Source organism: Pinus tabuliformis, chromosome 1_2, assembly GCF_031772625.1.
Source record: "Pinus tabuliformis cultivar Carrire ecotype Pingquan chromosome 1_2, CPIR1, whole genome shotgun sequence".
NCBI lineage: Eukaryota > Viridiplantae > Streptophyta > Pinopsida > Pinales > Pinaceae > Pinus > Pinus tabuliformis.
The window spans coordinates 1,122,706,176-1,122,729,465 of NC_142298.1; the positions used below are offsets into that span (position 1 = coordinate 1,122,706,176).

The 23,290-nt window shown below is 39.7% G+C and overlaps 1 protein-coding gene across 2 annotated transcripts in view; it reads left to right on the forward strand.

Moving 5' to 3' along the window:
* LOC149210090 (uncharacterized) overlaps positions 1–23,290 on the forward strand; it is a 289,054-nt gene that overhangs the window by 181,924 nt on the left and 83,840 nt on the right. The window contains exons 6-8 of one of the 2 annotated variants that reach the window (XM_089396611.1): positions 4,981–5,097; positions 5,291–5,434; positions 5,652–5,780. In XM_089396611.1, the coding sequence (XP_089252737.1) occupies positions 4,981–5,097; positions 5,291–5,434; positions 5,652–5,780 (390 nt within the window). The remainder of the gene's footprint in view (positions 1–4,980; positions 5,098–5,290; positions 5,435–5,651; positions 5,781–23,290) is intronic. The other variant, XM_089396612.1, reaches the window with a different exon arrangement.

Genomic DNA, 23,290 nt, shown 5'->3' on the forward strand with positions numbered 1-23,290 from the left:
AGGAACTAAAATTTGCTCCCTGGTTTGCAGGCTTTCAAATTGTGAATTACAAATCACCATCAGATGGTTAAAAAGCCATTTTGTGATTTTGAATTCTCTCTGTTTTTGCTGCTCTTCTACATGGATGTAATAACCACGTGGGATATTATTAATGGCCATTCGGAATCTGTCGGAGTAAAAACTTTTTTATGGTGATTTGGTTGTATATTAGCCATGTAGCATTGGGTAGAAGGTAGACAATTAACAGTTATCTAATATTCTTTTCTTCCCTCCTATAATACTGAAATACCAAAGCTGAAATCTAAAGAGAAAACAAAAAAGAAAATACCTTACCCTTTCCAACTGAAAGACTGGTCTAGTCCACTTACTTTTGTAAGCCACTAAACTGAATACGAATGGTACATGCATACCAATTGAGGTACCCCAAACAATCAGACCTGCCCACTTTTAGCTCGAATTATTTTTTGATGATTCCAACTTGCTGGTATAGTAGCATACAACATGAGTTATGTTGTTGCTGGTATAATAGCATACAGCATGAGTTATGTTTTGATTGCTAACTAAATGACACAGCGAATTGCTACATGCAATTAGTAGGGATTGTGCAATCTTCTGTGCAGATTTAGACTTATTAACAGATCAAGAAGGTAACTAGTCTAAGAATATGATTACATTCATAATGATCGAAAGTACAATGTATCAAGGAGTAAGTGCTTGGTTAAAATAAATAACTAAAATAAAAACATATAAACATCTTGAACACCATCAAAAGTTAAATGACCTAATTTTGAAAGAGAAAGCTAGACCAAAAAAAAGAAAAAATTGATATGGAGAAGGTAAATACTCGAACAGGAACAGTTATTAAAGGCCTAAGAATGGAAATTAGGACACACGCTTGAAATGAAAACCAGTATCCATCAATACTTCCAACTCTTTATGGGTGCTGCTAAATTGCATGGTGTCAAATAACATGACCGCTTTTCGAGATATTTGGTCATCTACATAAAACTAAAACTGAGATTCCTTTTGTATAAAGATAAGATTGATGACTTAAGGATCCATACCTTCATGTATAAAGTAGGGTGCATCATGGCTGCTCCTGTCATTCTGGGACTTAGAGCCCGAGTGCTTACAAAGAATCATTGTAACTAACTCTGCATAAATGAAGGGCTGCACCATAATAGAAGATCCAAACTCCATGATAACCTCCAGTCAAAAGAAGAACTATAAATCCACTGTACCATACCAGTTATACCAGAGACATCCATATTCTCTTCCAGTTAAAGAAGATAGCTGAACAAACTGTACTTCAACCTTTAAATAGGAATAAGTCATACCAACAAGTGCCACTATCTGGGTGAATGAGTCCCAATGCATGTTCTTCTGATATGGCAGCATACACTATAGAACAAGGTAACGCCTAAAGCTCTGGGACTGATTTCTCTTTGTACTGCCCTTTAAAACAATCAGAAATATTGTCTCCTGCCCATTTTCTGTTTCTGTTTCTCAGTTTCAATTCCTTCAACAAAGCTTCTATACATATGCAAAGTGTGAAATGTATATGGTTTATAACATATCATCTGTGAACAAAAGATTTATCAGGCCAGAAACTGGTTTTGGTGTGCAAGTCCCTGGCTAATGTCATAGTATCCTTCCTCACTTTGTTATTAAACATAATCCCTGCTCTTGTTTATTTGGCCTTGGCCCTGTTATGGCATAAAAAATATTAAATTCAAATGGGATACAATGTCAAGCAACTGCGTTGTTGCGTCTACTATAAAGAAGTGGTACTTCCCATTTGCTCTCCTAACAGTCACCTAACCGTCAAGGGTAACCATAAGGATGAACAAACACCAGTGGAAAATAGAAACAGACAAGCTTAACAAAGTGGGCTTTACAAAGAGATAATTTGGATGTAAAGATAGGAAAATCATGAGCCCTAGGTTTCGAACAACAGTGCACTTTCATGACTGTGTGAAAGTAATGGTAACAAGCTGTATTTTGTCACTTGACATGGTAAGGTGGTAGTCTCACTGTTTGTTGCTCAGGTAAGACCCTGGTCATACACCTGTGGATTCAACGACATACTCTGCGCCGACCTCGCACCATGTATTTCCTCAGGATTTCTACAGTTTTCAAACCAAAATGTGAACAGTTAGACAAAAGTTTTGTTCAGGTAAGGTCCTGATCATAACTTCCCATGAAGAGAAGACATTTCAGACATTTCATGTTTCTCAAGGCTATCTTGAAGCAGCTGAGGTAATTTTTTTACTTGAAAAGAATGACCGAAAGAATTGTCTGAGAAGCCAAAGAAACTGAAAACAAACATGTTATTTTTTAATCACCTCGTCAATTCAACTTAGAATAGGGTTGGTTATGCCGATATCAGTCAACAGTGTCAATTTTATAAATTGAGAAAGAGCCAAAGCGGACATGCTATTGCCAAATCTCCTTGCTCATGTAGGGAGGGAGCGGTATTACTTGTGACAACTCCTTAGTTACCTCAAATATCATTTATCAACTTTTAGGTACATTGTACTTTTAATTTCAGGTTTCTCAGGGCTATCTTGAAGCAGCTGAGGTAATGTTGGCCTTGGCCCTGTTATGGCATAAAAAATATTAAATTCAAATGGTATCCAATGTCAAGCAACTGTGTTGTTGCGCCTACTATAAAGAAGTGGTACTTCCCATTTGCTCTCCTAACAGTCACCTAACCGTCAAGGGTAACCAGCTCTAACCGTCAAGGGTAACCAGCTCCACACAAGAACAGGTAATTCTTTGTTTTCTGTTAACATAATAGCGATTCTATACGGGTATTCAAATTCCCCATAAGCATAGCATCCCTGATGACTAACCTGATATGGCAGCATACACTATAGAACAGGGTAACGCCTAAAGCTCTGGGACTGATTTCTCTTTGTACTGCCCTTTAAAACAATCAGAAATATTGTCTCCTGCCCATTTTCTGTTTCTGTTTCTTAGTTTCAATTCCTTCAACTAAGCTTCTATACATATGCAAAGTGTGAAATGTATATGGTTTATAACATATCATCCGTGAACAAAAGATTTATCGGGCCAGAAACTGGTTTTGGTGTGCAAGTCGCTGGCTAATGTCATAGTATCTTTCCTCACTTTGTTACTAACATTGTCAACGGTTTTAGTGCCATGCCACATGGGCCATCTTTGGTTTGTGGCTGTTTTCTATGTGATATTTCAGGTGATCTTACTGCAGTGGCATAACTAGATGTTCCTATTTTGGGATTATTGTGTGTATCTTAACATTGCTGTTAGGTATGTGTTGAACAATTAGAAGCTAAAATGTTAGAAATTTTACAATGGATTCATGATTGAAACCAATTCACAATTGGAAGCTAGCTTTGGAGTGCAAGTTCCTGGGTTGATGTGATAGCCTCCTTGCACAAACTTCCTTTGTGCAGTGCCATCATTGCTGGCGGCTTTAATGTCATACCTCATGGACCATCTTCAGCTTTTGATTGTGACCTATGTGATGTTATAGGGCATGTTTCCAAAATGGCATATCCCTTTGTTGAAATTCCATTCCTATTGGATAGGAACTAAAATTTGCTCCCTGGTTTGCAGGCTTTCAAAATAGCATTTACTTCTACACCACCTTCTTCCAAATTTCAGCTAATTCAATGGAAAGTGAACTGCTTGACTCATAACAAAAAGCCAGTAATCCTGGGGGACACAGGTTGCACAGGTCAGTTAGAGCAACCTGTCTTGCATGACAGGCAGTTTATTGGATTCCCACTAAAACAATTACTTTCTAAAATTTACTTAGCTGTTTGAAGTAGGCCTACAATTAAGACCCATCGAAAGTAATTACCATTCAGAATTTCTTCCACGGGCTGTAGAGGGATTGCTAACTAATTAGAGTCATAAAACCTTAATGAAGCAGACAAGACTCCAGATGGTTCATTGAAGCAATAGTTCATTGAAGCAGACCGTCAGGATATACAACATTTGGAATAGGAATCTTGGAGGCATAAACGTGGTTGTGAATTACAAATCACCATCAGATGGTTAAAAAGCCATTTTGTGATTTTGAATTCTCTCTGTTTTTGCTGCTCTTCTACATGGATGTAATAACCACGTGGGATATTATTAATGGCCATTCGGAATCTGTCGGAGTAAAAACTTTTTTATGGTGATTTGGTTGTATATTAGCCATGTAGCATTGGGTAGAAGGTAGACAATTAACAGTTATCTAATATTCTTTTCTTCCCTCCTATAATACTGAAATACCAAAGCTGAAATCTAAAGAGAAAACAAAAAAGCAAATACCTTACCCTTTCCAACTGAAAGCCTGGTCTAGTCCACTTACTTTTGTAAGCCACTAAACTGAATACGAATGGTACATGCATACCAATTGAGGTACCCCAAACAATCAGACCCTTGCTTTCAAAAAAGCCCATAAAAGCCCATTCACATTTCAATATTCTTCCACACACTATGCCTTACGGCGTTTTCTTTGCAACATTAGGTGCAAATGCTAGTTAGCTGATTGAATCAAATTACCTTTTATCTTTACAAAATTGTTTAGAAACACTAATAAAGACCTAGCTTAACTAGTCATTGGTTTTCATCTTGAGTAGTTTAATTGTCCTCATATTCAACTGAAGGGAATGAAAGCATCGATCATGCCTCTTGTCATGTGGTCTGAAGTGGATCTTGAAACAAATTTGAATTTTGGGAATAAAATTTCTCTGACCTTGGAAAGTTGGGTATAAAGGGCAGTAAAAAGAAAATTCATCTGACTCACTTGGACTATTTATTATAGTTTTTTTTTTTTGGTTTTCTATTAACTGGATTTCTTTTCCTTTGGACAATAAATAGCTAGTCCTGTCTGTTGCAGAAACTCCAATTGCCTTTGCCTATACTATATTTGTGCTTTGATGATTGCTCTATAATTAATATAGAAGTTTCACTTTTCTGATGCTTCGGTGTGTCACTTTGCAGATTGAGCCTCATGACTATGTTGCAGAACTTTTTGATGCAATTGTGCGGTTTAACAACATTTTAGTTGGATTTGATAGAGATATATGGGGCTATATATCCTTGGGTTACTTCAGACAGGTGTGCACTGTTTGGGTTTTGTATACTTGCCAAACAGCTGTGAATTTCTTTAGTCAAAATTGATTTTTCAGATGGACATCTGGATTTTGGTTGAATATTTGATTCAAGGGTGGCATACTGTTTGTTACAGATGTTTTCTTGATGAAATGCCATACTAAAATTTGTGACCATTTATGTAATTGTATTATTGTAGCGAGTTAAAGCTGGTGAAGTTGGATCTTCAACCATGCCTCACAAAGTCAATCCTATTGATTTTGAGAATAGTGAGGGCAATCTAGGAGTAGCTAATGCAATTTCAGGCCACCTCAGCTCAAAGCTACCTATTTCACGCTGGCAGGTAATATTCAGCTTGATTCATGTGTCATCTACTACTTCAAGTTCTAGCATCACTAGTGTACTTTGATTATGGATTCATGGTTGCTAGTACGGTTTGAGTTTCATTTTAGAAATCAGCGTATAATGAGCCTCATCTGCATAAAATTGGCCTTTTGCAGCAACGTCAATCAGTTGATGAAGTTTTGTTTTACGGTTTGATTTTTGTTCTATTGTTTCAGCGTGACTTGACTGATTCAACTGTACTCCGCAACCTGGGTTCAGCACTTGGATACTCTCTCCTTGCATACAAAAGTACATTGAGAGGGATCACTAAACTGGAGGTATCTATGTCCAAAATGGATATATGGGTCAGCGAACATTTAACTTTCAGAGCTATGATTTTCACTGTTACAATCTCTGAGTTTTTAATGTTATTTTTCTGTATGGATAGCACCTTTGTCTAAATCTATTCACTGTTGAATTTGTATCCACCATAGTGCACTTGCTAAAAGCAGTAAGAGAGAGCAGAATTATGATGCCACCTAGAAATACCTCTGGGTCTGATTTGATTTAACCAATGTTTTGCCAAGACTCCAGGACGGGCGGACACGGGTACAGGAAAATGCACAGTACCCTAAAATTTTAGGGAAATTTAGGGGAGATGAGGGGTCATATATATATATATATATATATATATTGATCCACACATAATTGAATTAAATAGTGAAATAAACAGATCCATCCCTATGTTCATCTTGATGTATATATCATTCATCCATACGCCACGAGATTCAATAATGAAATGCATTGATCCATACTCATCATTCTAGAGACTATGTTGATTTAAAAATTGAATTCATCATTCATCATTCTAAAATCTAAGTAGTACAAAGAAAAATAGACTACAGTAGATGCTGGAGGGTAAATTAATATAACTAAAACTCAAAAATAGTAAAGAGAGACGAGACAGACAATCAATCTAAGATCATCGATATCTAGAGCCAAGACTCTAAAGTTAAAACTGAAAATTAAAAATGGACAATGAACATTGAAGGAGTGTCACTGGGGAGAGACAACAGTTAACTAGTAAGTGAGATAGTATTGCATGGTAATCCAAGTAGAGATAAGTTTGGTAAGTTGAATGAGTGAGTTAGGATTGCAAATTAGTTTAGGTTTTGATATTTGTTTTGTATTTTTCTTTTTAGTTTATTTTATTTATTTATTAATTTTTAATTTGAGGGGGACATGCCCTGTTAGAAAATCAGAAAGACAAAAAGATTCTCTTATATTGATAAGTACTTGTGATATTCTTGTGAACGTATTATCTTTTTTTTTATGTACTTTTATCTTTGTTTCATCAAGCAATCATCAAAACAAAACATGAAGATCAACGACACCGGATATAGGCACTCAAGTTTCAACCAAGGCTAAAATCCCTCTCAAGGGGAAAAGCCAGTCAAACTCTTCCACTAAGATAGACCAAGACCTTAGACATGACCAAAAGACCTTTCTCCTCCACCAAGTCAACCTTCCAATATGATTCAGCAACCTTCAGTAGTTTCTTCTTGTCTAGCAACTACAACACAACAACAACCCAGAATTTCGGCCCCAACAACTCCAGAATTTCGGCCCAGCTACAATACTACAATTTCAGTTCTTCCGGCAACCCAACAACTTTGCACGTGTGACACAAAGAGAGAGAAAATTCGACTTCTTAAGCTTGACAAAAACTTCCTTTTCCTTCGCTAGGGTTTCCTTCCTCTTCCTGGAATTTCACACCCTTTTCCGCCTCTAGCAACTGTAGATTGAACTTGTGGTTGATTTTCTCCAAACGAGTCGAGTTTCTGCCCTTTCATAGTAGATTTTGTCCCCCTAATTAGGCCAACTTGTCCAGGTTCATGTCGACTTGGTGGAGGAGGCCTAAAAGACCTAATTTACATTAAAATAAATTTCTTCTTTGATAGATAAAGCCCAAGAAGGGTCTTGTTGCACACTTGCTGTCAAAGTTCCAAGGAAGCAGATGTACCAATTTTTTTCAAAAGATCGGATCATCAATCAACTGTTTATTGAGTCATTGCAAACCCATTATGCAAATTTGTAATGTAAATGATGCTAGTAAGACCATGTGCGTATGTAACAACCTAGGTAACCCTATTATTTTGGCGAGAGTTTCATCTTATGAGGTTTCTCGTCTCACTGATTCATTTGTGTTTCTAAACATGGATGGTTGGAAAAGTTTTTTCCTCTAACCTGACCCCAAAGCTAGGGTGGAATTTTTCGTCAAAGTCTTAGGTGAGTCCTAGTGTTCTAGTTGAGTCTTACGTAAAAGTGATTTAGGAATAATTTAATTTAATTGGCTAAATTATTTTATTACAAATCACTTGGTCTATTAGATCATATTGTGTTGCAGAATTGGGTATGTAATTTGAGGGTTTAAGCTGAACTGGTTTTCCCCCTTTGAGGGTTGAATTTGTAAAAATCTTATGTAAAAAATATTTTAGTGCATGGTTCCTCATACTTAGACACCATGGCTAAAATATTAGAGGGTAGAAAAAATATTTAATCCCCTCAAGTGTCAATTAATTAATTTTTCTAGCAAAAATAAATAAAAATCTTAAACCATAAGTTTAATTAATTAAAGTCAAAATTAAATGTCTAGAGAAATTAAATTCTCCAAGTGGAAAAGTTCGTGGGTCTTGTTACCACTCAAACTAGCAGGGGACCTAAAGGGGCTCCTAAGAGGGCAACTGCTAGGTTAAGGGCAACGGTGGAGGCTTAACCGACTATCACCACAGCTAAGTCTCCTTGCTCTTTTCGGACTTTCACTGATGGGAGGAGTCTCGGTAGTGTAGGGATCACTTGTAAAGTATATGCCAATGGATAGGTGAGAAGTGATCTTGTAAACTCGCTTGCTCTTTAAGTAAGGGTCTTGTTCCATTAGGGGTAAGGGGTGAGGATTGGAGGGTTGAGGGAGAAAGGATAGGCTTATAAACAAGGTTTTCAATCCCTATAATCCTTGGGAAACTTGGATTCTCAAATGGTCCTTAACAAATAATCTTTATTGAGAAGTGGGCCACATGGGGCCAAGTGGACCTAGCCCAGGTTCGGGGATGGAATATAGCAACGAATGTTGTTCCTAGCCTAGACAAGGTGAGGGGAAAGGACCAAACAAAAATATTCACTTCAAAAAGTTGAATTGATCCTACTAAGGTCTAGCCTTGGGGTTACCTAGGAAAAATTCGATCCTAGAGCTAGGGCTTGGGATTCTCGGAGATTCCACTGTTAGAATGACCTCAATTTGGAGGAGAGGGAGGAGACCCACCATCGTAGTAGCCTAGGGAAGATCAAAATTTTTCCTTGGCCCAATTGCCGGGAAATTGATGCCCTAGGTGACCTAATGGGGCTAGACTTTGGAAAAAGAGAAAAATGGTAAAATGATGGTTGAGATGATCACCCTTTTTATGGAACCAGTGCCTAATCCACTTGGGGATATGGAGTCAAGGATGTTAATGAGTAAGGACTTGGATTCTTGATCAAGGAGGCCTAGAAAGTCAACTTCATCCAATATAGATAGTAAGAAAAGAAAAGTGACTTTCAAGCATTTATACTTTAAAGCAAATAATGCAAGCTTCTCGAGATAAAATAATCTCTAGGACATTTCATTCATATAACATTGGCCCATACATTTAATAACTAAAACATAGCTCAATTCCACATTACAATAATGCAACAACTAGCCCTAATTTTAGCCGTATGTGGCAACAAGAATAACAACGATAAAAAGCACTTACAATGTTATAGAGTATATCCAACCAACAATTCGTTTGCATAACAAAGCTCCAAGATAAGAAAGATAACACAAATCCACATATCAAAATTCATCCATCTTCGGCAAATATCCTCCAAGGAAACAATACGAAAATTATCTAAGGCTAGAGAGATCCCAAATCAAGTCATGATACAAATGAATGTATCTAACACTATGTTGCACAGGTTCTCGAACTCGGGGGTGGGGTTTTCGAACCCAAGTATCGGATTCTGGTACGGGTGCTTCTGAGAAGAACCCATAAGAACTGGGTTCTCCACTAAAAAAATTTGGGTTCTTTTGTCTTGACAAGTACGAAGAACCCTGATGATGGGTACTTGGAACCCCAAAATTGGGTTCTTTGGAGTTCGTTTTAATTTTTATTTTTAAATTTTTAATTAATTTAATGGGCTTCCCCTAATATTCCAAGTAGCTAGTTCTGCATCTTTCAGGATGAATTGGAGTACTTATGCCTTTATCCATTCAGTACAAAGAAATAGGTTGGGCTCAAAGAAGGCAGAGAACTTAGTGTACATTCATAGCACACTTCTCATATCTCGAAAAGATTTTGGTTACAAGGAGGGTCCTTTCAAGAGATGGGACCAATACACAAATGATGCTATGTGTGTGGGCGAGGAGATACAACCAGATGACCTTATTGAGCTACCTCCAGTTGCTATGGATGAGAAAGAGCCTCAAGATAAGAGTGATTCCTACCTGGAGAGCATGCTAATTAAAGATCTGAGTGATGTTGATGACATGGCTTGAGGAAGCCATTGTTCACTATTAGCTATTTTTATTTTAGTATTTTAAAATTTCCTAGTTTTTGTATGGAGATGCCTTAAGGCAAATTTTGAATGTAGAATGACAATGGACATATATCATGATTCTTATTAATATGTAAACTCCAATTTGCACTTGATATAACACTAGAAATTTTGAAATTTCATTGTGAATGTTGAATGTTCAATGATGTGCATGTTTAAATATTTAAAGTTTAAATCATAAGTATTTTAATTTTCTTGTTTAAAGTTAAAAAATATACAAATTCACATATATTATAAGTTATAACTTATAAAATATAATATTTATATATTATATATATAAATTATAATATACCCCTGACGAACCCACGCACCTTGTTTCAGAAAATGACGTCCCCGTCCCCGAACCCACGTTTCCTGGCAACATAGATCTAACATCAATATATAGCCTAATGTAATTCGAATTGTAAAATTTTCTGTTTTTCCACCCCGGTTTTCAGTTTCTCCTTATTTCTCCCATATAGTTAAATGCCCATTCCCATAACCATACATTTAACAGACTGAAAAAAATAAATATTGCTGAAAACACAAATTCTGGAAATTTTTCAGAATGCTGGAAATTGCAGAATTAAAAAATCAGCAATCAAAAACAGCCATTAAAACACATTAAAACACTGATATTTTTGGTCAACTTGACCCTGGAAAAACCCCCTACAACTCTTGGGGAAAACCAGTTTGAGAGCTCTTCTTTATTTCTGGAAAATGCCTTTTTACAGAGAGAAATTTTTTCAGCAAAAATCAGCAAAACAGAAATTTTTCCAGCAAGCAAACTTATCTGTTTTTCAGCTAACAGACAATCTGGAAAATGGCTGAACGTGTTGTACGGACCGTACGGATGTACGGACCGTACGGACTGTACGGACAGCCGTACGGACTTGTACGGACAGTCCTCGAAAATCGTGCAGAAAATCGCCTCCTCGATATTCGTGCTGAAAATCAATTTTTCCACTGTTTTGCTCACAAAAACTGCCTTTTTCTGCTTGTTCTTTATGCTGTTCGGATTTGCTGAAGTGCTGCCTTGGTATGTGTGCCAAACTGCTGCCTCTTTCTCCTCCTTGTCCAGAAATCTCCCTTGCTCTCTTGCTCTCCTTCTCCCAATTTGCTCATGAAAGAATGAATGATCTTTTCCTCCTTTTCCTCCCTTAACCCAACCCTAAATGACTTTTGGGTGATCCCTAAATCCAATGGCTGAAATAGATTTAGATCAATGGCTGAGATTAAATGCTCATTTAAATCTCACTTTCTATTTTTTAATTCACCCCATTTTAATAAAGACCCACTTAGTCATTTATTTCCAAAGTCACTTTTCCTTTCTAATTTTTCATTGACTTTATAAAAGTCACTTTAAAATTAGACTTAGTAACTTTATCACTTAAAGTCACTTTCAAATTAGATTTAACTTTATAAAAAATTATAAAGTTACTTTAGGAGAAAAATTAAATTCTTTTGGACACTTTTCCCTAGGCCAAAGATCAAAGCCTTAGGGAACCACCTGTCCTCCGGTACCAAATTTCAACACTCCCTCTTACCGAGGAAGGTGTTCCTCACCACACCCATCTTGTCTCTGAAGTAGACATGCTTGCCCCGTGGTAAGGCTTTGGTAAGAATATCTGCAACCTGCTCATCAGTGGAAATATACTCAAGCTTCACAGTTCCCTTCTGAACATAGTCTCTGATGAAATGATATCTGATCCCGATATGCTTTGACCTGTCATGAAATACTGGATTCTCCGTGAGTTTAATGCAACTCTGATTATCACAGTAAATCACTGAAGGTCTCAACGGCTGACCAAATAAGCCAAACAACATCTTGCGAAGCCAGATGGCCTCACAACTAGCTAGACTGGCTGCCATATACTCTGCTTCCGCTGAACTCAGTGCTACTGACTGCTGCTTCCGGCTGAACCATGACACTATTGCTGAACCCAACCCAAAACAGCACCCTGAAGTGCTCTTCCTATCAGAAGCACAACCTGCCCAATCAGAATCAGTGTATCCTGCCAATCTCACTCCATCTCCTTGTCCTGCCAATCTCACTGCATCTCCTTGCCTGTAGTCCAGACCATAATCCACTGTCCCCTGCAAGTACCGCAAAATGTGTTTTGCAGCCACCCAGTGAACCTTCCTAGGCTCACACATAAACTGACTCATCGTGTTGACTGCAAAACAGATATCTGGTCTAGTGTTGACCAAATACATCAAGGAACCAATCAGCTGCCTGTACAATGTGGGATCCACCAACTCGGAATCCGAAGCATGAAGCTTCTTCTAGTTGGTGATCATCGGTGTCGACATGGGTCTACAATCCTCCATGTGGAATTTGCTAAGGATGTCCACAATATACTTCCTCTGCCCCAGGAAGAAATGCCCCTCCTCCTGCCACACCTCCAAACCTAAAAAGTAATGCATCAAGCCGATGTCCTTCATCTCAAACTCCGCTGCAAGATCTCTCTTGCAGTGCTCTATGAGTCTCTCTGCACCTGTAATGACCAAGTCATCCACATACAGCACCAGAATGAGAGGTTCCTCACCAATCACAATAAAGTAAAGGTTCGGATCTGCCTCACTCTTTGTGAAACCCATCCCCTGCAAATATGTATCTATCCTGGAGTACCAAGCTTTGGGAGCTTGCTTCAGGCCATAAAGGGCCTTCTTCAATCTGCACACATGGGACTCCTTCCCATGCACCTCAAAGCCCTGTGGCTGCTCAATGTACACCTCCTCCTGTATGAAGCCATTGAGAAATGCAGTCTTCACATCCATCTGGTGGATCTTCCAACCCATCTCTGCTGCTATCGATATAATGGAGCGGATCGAAGTATATCGAGCCACGGGAGCGAAGGTCTCCTCATAATCAACTCCCTCTACCTGGGAGAACCCTCTAGCCACAAACCTCGCTTTGAATTTCTCAATGCTGCCATCTGCAGCATGCTTTACCTTGTAAAGCCATCTGGAAGTAACCACGGATTTGCCCTCAGGCCTCGGCACCACCTCCCAAACATCATTCTTCATGATAGAAGAATACTCCTCCTGCATGGCCTCTCTCCAGACCTGCTGGCTAGCTGCCTCCTCATAGCTAGAAGGCTCAGAGTCAAGGATGCTGGTAACCATCGCCATATAACTACAAAACCTCTCAGGTGGTCTACTCTCTCTGACCGGCCTCTTCGGCTCAGCAACAGATGTGGCATCTCTCAAGGTGTCCTGAAGCCACTTGGGCTTCCTCTTCCCTGAGCATGCTTCTCCCATAGGAGAATGAAACTCCTCCTCCTCATCACCATCAGTAGCCTGAACTCCTGACTGTCTGTCTGCTGTCCTCCTGCCTGCACCTGAACCTGTAGAAGCTGAGGTACCGTGTGAACTGTCCATCAGTGGACTCCCTAGTGAACTGCTCTGTGAACTGCTCTGCATGCTGCCCGGAGCACCACCCCTCTGGCTCGGCGAGCCACTGCTCACTGATGGACCTGACATCCTCATGGATGTACCTCCGGATCCTCCTGATCCCTGCCCACTGGATCCCTGCGACTGACTCAACTGCTGCTGAGGGTCTGGCTGATCCAGATACTCTAACTCCCGTGACCTCCTAAAGGCCCTGTCCTCCTCGAACTTCACATCCCGTCTGACAACAACTCTCCTCTGTGCAGGAATGTAAATCCGAAAGGCCTTTGAGGTCTCACTGTAGCCCACAAAGATACCCTTCTCTGCGGTGGGCTCTAGTTTGGTCCTCTTCCCCTTGGGTATATAGGAGTATGTAATGCATCAAAAGATATGAAGATGACCAAGATCAGGCTTCTTCCCAGAGAAAGCCTCCTCCGGAGTCATGTGCCCCAAGGCACGATGCGGACTCCTGTTCTGCAAGTAAACAGCTGTGTTGCAGGCCTCTGCCCACAAGAACAATGGCAACCCCTGATCATGTAACATGGCTTTGGCAGCCCCTATGATGGATCTGTTCTTCCTCTCCGCAACCCCGTTCTGCTGGGGGTTGTAAGGAACAGTGAACTCCCTCCTAATGCCTGCCTCCGCACAATAGTCAACAAACTCTCCAAGGGTGTACTCTCCTCCATTGTCCGACCTCAGGGACTTGATCTTCCGACTTGTCTCTGTCTCCACAAGAGCTCTAAACTCCTGAAACCGCTTGAAGACCTCACTCTTGGTCTTCAAGAAATAAATCCAGGTCCTCCTGGAGTGATCATCAATGAATAAAACATAGTACTCATATCCACTCAAGGAAACATGAGACATCCGACCGCTCACATCGGAATGAATCAAATCAAGTATCCCAGTCGCTCTGCTGTCACTGCTGGGAAAAGGGGATTTGGCAAACTTGCCCATCGCACAACCTCTGCAAGTATCAAAGTGATCAGTACTGAAATCTGGCACACCTGTAGTGATCTCTCGCAATGTCCTCAAGGCTCCATGATACATGTGTCCCATCCTGCGGTGCCAAATCTCACACATCTCAGAACTGCTAGCTCTGCTGTCGGTACTACTGCTCAATGCCAAAAGGGGCTGGAATGCAAACTTGTACACCTTTGCATGGCGTACACCTATCATTCTAGCTAAATCCGCTGGAGTGCCCCTGGGATATATCAACACCTGTCCTCCCCTGAACAGTACCTCATATCCTCTGTCCTCCAAAGCTGAGACGGATATGAGGTTCTTCCTCATCCCTGGCACATAAAGAACATCTGACACTTTCAAGGGAGGTCTGGACTCCCTCTGAAATGTCAGTGTACCCACCCCGACTGCTCTAACAACTCTGTCATTACCGAGTACTACCTCAATATCAGTGCCACTCTCTGAAAGCTCTGAGAAGTACTCCCGGACTCCTGTCATGTGACGTGAAGCCCCACTGTCCACATACCAGATACCTGTAGATGCTCCGCTAATCGAGGGAAAAGCATGCTCCCTCTGAACCTGTGTGACAGGTGATCCTGCACTAGAGGACTCACATGTAGTGAACACAAACTCCCGGTCAAAACGACCTGCAAAGTCCTCAATCTCAGCTGAAGCTGCCACATCCTGGTTCTTCCCCTTCTTCTTCTTCTTCTCCGGACACACAACTGCATAGTGTCCCATATTCTGACAATTCCAACACTTTACTTTGGAATAGTCCTTCTGTGAGTTACATAGGTATATTAAAGTAAGAAAACTACTTTACCTTATTAGTAGTAGTTTACCTAATGTTTACCTTTACCTTTGCCTTTGCCTCCACCACCGCTTGTGGAAGCCTGCTTCTTCCCTTTGCCTTTCTTGCCTCCTACCACTAGTGCTACGTCCTCATCCTGCTCAACTGGCTTGGCTGCCCCAAGTTGTCCTTTCCTGATCTCTGTCTGAATACAATCATCCCAAAACCTCTCCCATGTGGGAAGGGTCTCACGTGCACAAACCCCATCAGCAAAGTTCAACCATGAACAGGGGAGGCCATTCACTGCAATACGCACCAACTCAGTGGATGGAATAGCCTCTCCAATCGCTGCCAACTCATCTCTCACATTGGTAATCTTTGTGAGATATCCAGCTGCACTATCATTCCCCATCTTAATGTTCTTCAGCTTCTCCTTCAGGACCATCTTCCGGTTCTCATTGGTACTCTGGTAGAGATTGGACAATGCTGTCCACATCTCATGGGCATTGCTCTTTCCTCTCACATGAGGAATGCAATGGTCTTTGATTCCGTCTCTGTGCTGGAAGGAGAATGAAGTGCCGGAAGAACGAGAACAAAGTGCCAAGGAACGAAGTGTAGAAAGGAAGGATTTGACTTGTGCTTGGAGGAAATTCTTGTCTAGGGTTTAGGGTTTGTCATTGATCAATAGGAGCTTCAATAAGAGAAACTTACATAAGGGTTTCCCTATAAAAGAGAGAGAGGTTTTGGCCCTGGCAGAGAGCCAACATCCTGTGTTCTTGTTCTTATGTTTTTGGTAGCAGTTTGATGAAGTAAACACACATGCATTAATAAGAAGAGAAGAATATTAAGCTAACAAGATAAATTGTAAAAGGTGCTTCACAAATTGTGATAAAGTCTAAAAAGAATCTTACTATACATCATTGCCCTTGATTCTTCAACATGGAATCAAAGCTAAGGTGACACATCAAGGAAAGGGCATCTCAAGAACACTCATAAGGTGATTCATCAAAGGATGAACATCTCAAGGACATCCACAAGGATGAAGCATCAAGCCAAGAAGTCTCAATCACATCAAGGACAAGGAAGGGCTACAAGAAGATTACAAAGCAAGAGGAGAAGCCTTTGTATAAAGGCACCTACAAGAAGAGCAGATCAAGAAGGGACCTATATCAAGCAACACCTTCTTCAAAAAAGAAAAACACTACAAGCAAAGTCATCAATCAAGCCCAAAGCAGTTGAGTTGAAGGCACGTATTCGGAATCAGATCAGGAACTATGGAGAACTCCCACAGCTCATCACTAGTTTGCAGGCTTTCCATGCACAGGTGTTCAAAAACATGGATGTTGTTGTGCACGCACATGCAATCCCATCTATTGGGACACTCACCAAGGCAAAGACAAAGGCACAAGTTTGACTAGAGCTAGACTTGTACTTTGACGAGTTGATGCGCATAGCCACCAACGCAGACTTGGCAATCAGTGCAGACACTATGCATCAGTATGTCGCTAGTCCGACTACACTCAAGACAATGATGCGCATGTTATCAGACGAGTTGGACAAAGGAGCCAAAGCAGTGTACTTGGATGCAACAAAGGCAAGAGTTCATTTCCAGAAAGATGTCACCACAAAGTACACGGACACCATCATGGACTACCAAGCTTGGCATCAGTTCGCCATCGTCAACCATCATGAGGATGTCGAAGAGTTGGTCTTCCCACAGTTGTCCGAGTCATAGTGATGTCTTGTATGGCTTACTCAAGCCTATTTTGTCTCACATGGGTACATGTGTAAATTGTATGTAACATCTTGTCAAGTGGAAGTTCAAGTGTCGATAGCTGAATGTAACAGTCATAGAGTAGTTGAAGAGTCATGAGGGTAGATGAACAGTAAAAAGGGGGAATGTCAAGGGTCACCCCACCCTTTGCTATATATAGTACCTCATAACTCATTGTATAGGCTTTTGGTCAGCCAAGCTTCTGATAGGAGTATCTTAGAGAAAGCTTGGAGAGTATTGTAACGAGCCTTGGCTTCTCCATAGTGTAGAGCTAATACATCTCTTTAGAGGAGCAGACGGCAGTGACTGTAATGTTCCACTGTTGGGACTAGTGGTCGGTCATGGTTGTATTTTATGATTGAAACTTTCACTTTTTAACATAACATAACCAACACGTTTCATGCATATGTTGTTATTGTATTTCAACTATCTTGTTTACTCTAATGATATGTGTATCTGTTTGCTTACACATGCATGTATGGACTCTTTCTGTAAAAGTATGTATGAATCTTATTGAGATGTGCTGTTGGTTTAACCATCACTTTGGATTGTTAGTTTACTTGCTTTCTAGTTTGTGATGCATCTTCGCTCTTGTGTTCCCTTCCAAGTCGCGTGCTTTCACAAGTTTCCAAGGGGCACACTCACCCCACTTTCCTTGTGTTAGAACTGATCATGCACCTTCCTTGGCTTCCTGCACATGCTACCAACAGGGACATCTTACTTGCCTCTGCGCGCAACTGCGGTCAAGGCGATACCGTACGACCCACTGCTGGGACTCCTACACCAAATGGTTTGAGATCTAGTTGGGACTTCTTACTGGGGAGATCCCCTGACATGTTGGTAGGTCCAGCACCGTCAATAGGAAGTTAGGGTTTTTGTAGGCTCCAGAATTCTGTGTAAAACAGGCGACATAAGTAAAATCGTCATAACTTTCGTTTCAGGCATCAGATTTGAATTCTGTAAGAAGTGGTTGAAAGTGCATGCGCTGTAGTTTGTCATGTAGCAATTTCAGGGCCGAAGGTTAAAACAATGATACATGGCACTCTATACAAGTTCCTCTACTGAACCAATCTATAATCAGGTCATCATGGGAGATTGGGCATAACTCTTTTCCTAAAGACTCCAATCTTGGTCTGATTTGTGGGGTTGGAAAGAAGACTCAGAGGGCTACCATAAGACAAAATTTCAGACCTTGGAGATCCAAATTATAGAGATACAACAGATTCAATATCAAGCTCCTACAAAGCGAAAAAATGTGTGTAGTTTTTAAAATTTGCATAAGTTTTGTTTGAAAAATTAGTTTGAAGTGATTCAAAGGGAATAGTGAAGCATAATTATCATTAATTGATGCCCCGAAGAAAGAAAATGGAAACACCTAGTAAGCAACCCAAAAGCGCTACTATGACACATGAAGAGGAAGAAATGCAACATGATATATCAAAATTACGAGAACAAGTGCAACAAATTTCCCTCTCACAAAAAGTAACAGAAGCTAAGTTGGATGGTCTGAAGAATGGCATGGAAGCTAAGATAAATGGTATAGAAGCAAAACTGAAAGGCAACATGGAAGATTTGAAGAAAGACATGGAAGGTTTGAAAGAAGGTTTGACAAAGTTGCTACAAGAAATGATTCCTAATGGCGAAAAGGTAGTAGAGGAAACTCATGATGAGAAAAAAATGTTGAGAATTCAATAGGGCAATGAATATGTTAATTCTCTTTAACTTGACAACTGTTTGTGTTACCTTTTACCTTATTAGCTTTGTTCCTTATTAGTATATTGTGAGATACATCAAACATCTACCAAAACAATAAGAATAGTTACACAGTATATAGCCTGCAAGCCAGAGCTAAAATCCCTCCTCTTGAGGGGAAAACCCTTAAATCTCTTCTCTTCTTATAGATCCTTTAATTGACGAATGCCATGACCTAGAGACTCAGACAAATACCCTCCAAGATCAAGATCAACTCGACCTTCTTCTACAAGATCTTCAACCTCCTATTTTTGATCCGAAATTCTTGTCTCTCAGCAACTATTGCTACTCCTCAAGAAGACTTCGATCTTCGTCGTATGGCCTCCTTTTCCCTTTGCTTGCCTTTCCTTGAACTTTAGGGCTAGTGACACACCCTAAGACATCTTCTCTTTCCTTCTTTTCTATTTTGTCTCCAAGATCGAACCAAAGATGTCCCCAATGCAGAAACCCTAGCTTTGACTTTCACATGGTAGAGAGAGAGACTTAACCCAAGCACTTCGACTTCCTTTTCTTCCTCTTCATCCTTCTTCTTTGACCTCTTTTAGCCTTCTTCTTTGCATAGAAAGAGATGTGTGTGTGTATAATGGAGGACGAGTTCCTCTCTCTATATAGGCTTCTTCAAGGGTAGACGTGGCTCTTCATGTCTGTTGACTTGGCAGCTTCTAGGCCAATTTGATCTTAGAGGGCATTTTGACACATTAAAGAAAAACAAATTTTCTTTACATGATACAATGTACCCATAGGGTCTTCAATATATGACAATGACTCTTAAACCCTAGAAGCACTCAATGGGTGCTTGAACTATAAAATAAAAGGAGTTGAGCATGAAACCCATGCTTCAATAATAATTTCTTTTCATTTTATATTTTACAAGAATATAATTTATACTTATGAAGACCAAACCTAGTTACACATTTTTCAACACTCCCGCTTAACTAGGGAGGTATTCATAAGAGGTACATGGTCATTCTCAATCTAAAGAGATCTCATAAAAAGAGTCGGATTAGTAACCCATTTGTCTAGCTTCATATTTAACCAACATTGTAACATAGCAAGGCCTTGACTAACAACTCTATCTCTTTACAAGATCAGAGCACAATGCTGGCGAGACCAATGACTTATAGACACCATAATCATTGGCTCTCAAGGTACATACTCCACCCGGGTGTTCAAGGAGAAATTTCAGCTAAGGGGAAATCTGATTTTAGCTAAGGAGAATACCTCCCTCTCTAAGAGGGAGTGTTGATTTTTGTGTAGCATTAGTAGGTATTCCCATATGGCTAAATGGTTTTCATGTCAATGTAGAAGAATTATGAAAAAATTTAATATTTGAAGTGATAAGTCGGCCCAGGAAAGTCAAGTTCGCACAACCTATGAAGGGGTGTGTCCCTTAGGTTTTTTCACCTCATTCAACAAGTATAAATAGAGGGTGTGATGTCTCATTTTCTCCACCAAGCAAGAGCAGGTTTCTTCTCTCTCTTCATCCATTCTCTTATCCCTCTTGGACAACTACACATGTGGAGCAGGAATGTCATAGGGCAGTGGGAAGGCCGTAGGAGTAGCAAGAATGCTGTAGGGGCCACATGAAGTTAATAGAAGCCGCAAGAAGGTTGTTGGTTGTTGGTGAAATAGGGCTAAAGAAGGGCTAAAGAAGGGCTAAAGGTGCTGACCTCAAAGGACAACAGGTTGGCCAAGTGTGACTAGTATTTTGACTTGGATATTGGCGTAGATTTCTAGATAAATATTTGATCTGTAAACCTTGATGAAGAATACTTTTTCAAAAAGAAAAATTGTTGGGTTTTCTCCCAAGGTTGGGTTTCCTAGGGTAAAATTATTGTCTCTATTGTGCATGATTTCCATTCTATGATCTTTATTGTGGTTGCTGCATTTACTGTTAAGATTTTTTGAAGTTCAATTATTCAATGATAGTAGTGGCATAAAAGACTAGTTGAAGATCATTAGGAAATAATTATTTGCCAGAAAATTGTATTTATTGCACTCTTGCATAGAAAATTCAACATTTCCTTTGCTGATTTAGAAAGCATAACCTTTACAAATTCTGATCTTGTCATCCCTCCTAGATTGGCATACATAGCCTTTGAATTACTTTCATAGAGTTTTTCTCCATACAGATTTGTTGGAGTAGAGGCTAGTACCCTATATTCATTTAGAACAACTTGCCAAACATCAACTCCTTGCGCTTGTAAGAACAATCACATCCTTATGCTCCAAAAGGCATAGTTTTGTCCATTAAACAATGGAAGACCATGTTTGCTGTATTATGCTTGCTTGTGCATGAGTCTTACTGAGATATACCATCCAATGGTCAAATTGTTTTCGAAGGAACCCGCTTTGATACTAATTGTTGGAATATTTAGCAGAATTGAGAGGGGTGGGTGAATCAGTATTAACAATTTTTAACTTAAAAAACTTGTAAATGCATAAAAAAATATAAAGCAAAGCACATAAATATACAGAGAACATAGATTTTTACGTGGAAGCCTAAAGCGGGAGAAAACCACCTAATTCTTTTCTTAATACATATAAAGAGTACATTCAAATTTATCATCATTATTCCCACAAAATCTAGTAGGCATTGGAGAGGAAAACCCAAAAAGGTATAAACTAGACCAAGAAGCAACAATGGGATAGTGGCTCACTGTCACCACAACCAGACCCCCTGCTCTTTACAGATTTTAACTGATGGGAGGAGTCCCAATAGGAAAGAGATCAATTATAATAGGTATTCTAGGATTAATGCGTGAAGTGATTGCACTAGGAGGCCTTTAAGAAAGACAATTTAGACTCAAGGCTTCATAAGGAAGCAATTCACTTTTTATGAAGAGACCTAGAAATAAGGGCACGAGATCTAGGGTTTAATGGATTTGACGAGTGTTGGGGCAACTCAAGGTCAAGGTGAGGAGAAAAGGTTCCTTACAATGTATGTTAGCTAATCCTAGGCTCATGAAACCTTCAAGAAAGTCCTTAAGTTGAGGGAAGAAAAACTAATGTTTCCCTCTTAAGAAAACACTTAGGATAAGAGAATTTATGGATGAAATTGGAGTGGATGCCCACCAAATTGATAATTTTTGTGGAGAACCCTACCCTGTTGATGTTTAGGCTCTCCATCCACCAAAATCATTCCTCCCTAGAAATTTGAACCAAGCCCTAGTTCTCTTCTCTAGCCTTGAAAGGACCAAAATTAAGAGGGAAGAAAAATGGATTATAGTAAGAGATGATCACCAAACAACTTGACCAATGCCTTGTCACTTGTTGTTCCTTAGGAGAATAGAGTCAAGGCTAATTTAGAATAGTCAAACTTGTTCCCAAGGAGGTTGAAATTTGATGCCCTAGCAAGTAAATTTCAATCATTTTCCCACTCAATGAAGAATGGAATTTTATTGAAGAGCTTCAATGAGTTCACCACTAAGACTATTCAATGTGCTATACATGAGTAACGCATGCAATATTCATCTAGATAGCGACATTAATTAATTTTCAACAAATTAGGGTGCAATTTCGCATGACCTAGAATCAATAATTCCATACAGTAGAAATAAAAAAGTAAATCTTCAACAAATTAGGGCATTTACAAGACAACATGCAAGAATTTCTTCCATTATGCCAAAGAATAGCTCCAAAGAATATCCAAGATGAACTCTAAGTATCAAAATGCATCCAAAGATTCCTCTTCATGCACAAGATAGAAGTGCGAGTTCCTCTATGAGACTGAAATTCCAAGTGTGATGATGATGGTAGATCTAATGAAATGATCTCTAATATATATGTGTCCTACTAATGTCTAATTATGCTTAGAAGCCCCTAAAATCATAAAATAATGAGCTAAAACCTAACTCCCCTGACACGGGGATTCAGAACACGTAGGATTCGGGATTCGTGGTGTCGGATTCGAATACACTGACCCCCCGGAACAGGACACGTTATATATTATTTTATTAAATATATATATATATATATATTAAAAATTTAAATCATGATTCATAATTCATAACTGAAAGACAACTTACAACTACAAGATAGTAAGATAAACACACTGACAACTGTAGTTTTCTCATTAAGTCATCAAATCAAAATGTGTTACATAGGTAGTGTTGGTGCAATGCCAATGGCAAACAGAAATAGAAAATATAAAACAACTATAGGTATACAAGCCTCAAGGCATCAATTAGCATCAGAATCAGCATCACTATCCCCATCATCATGGTCCCCACTGCTCTTCTCTGCATCCTCCTCCTCCCCTGTATCCATAGTCGCCTTTGCATCTGCTGGTATGGAGGCTGACCCCTCTAAGCCATCAAATCTAACAGGCTCTAGCATTGGATCATTGAGATCCATGTTGGCCAATGCCAACTCAACAGTGGTGTCCAGACCCATATCATCAGGAACAATGTTACTTGGGAGCGGGAGCGGAAGCGGGGAGCGGGAGCGAAAACGGGAGCGGGAGCGACATATTCAGAAGCTCTTGGTTTGGTGCTCTTGTTAAATACGAGTTCCATACCCTAATACATGACAAAATTCAATGGAAACATTGCAATCCCCCAATCCTAAAATCCTGAAAAACTGATAAGTCTGCTGGA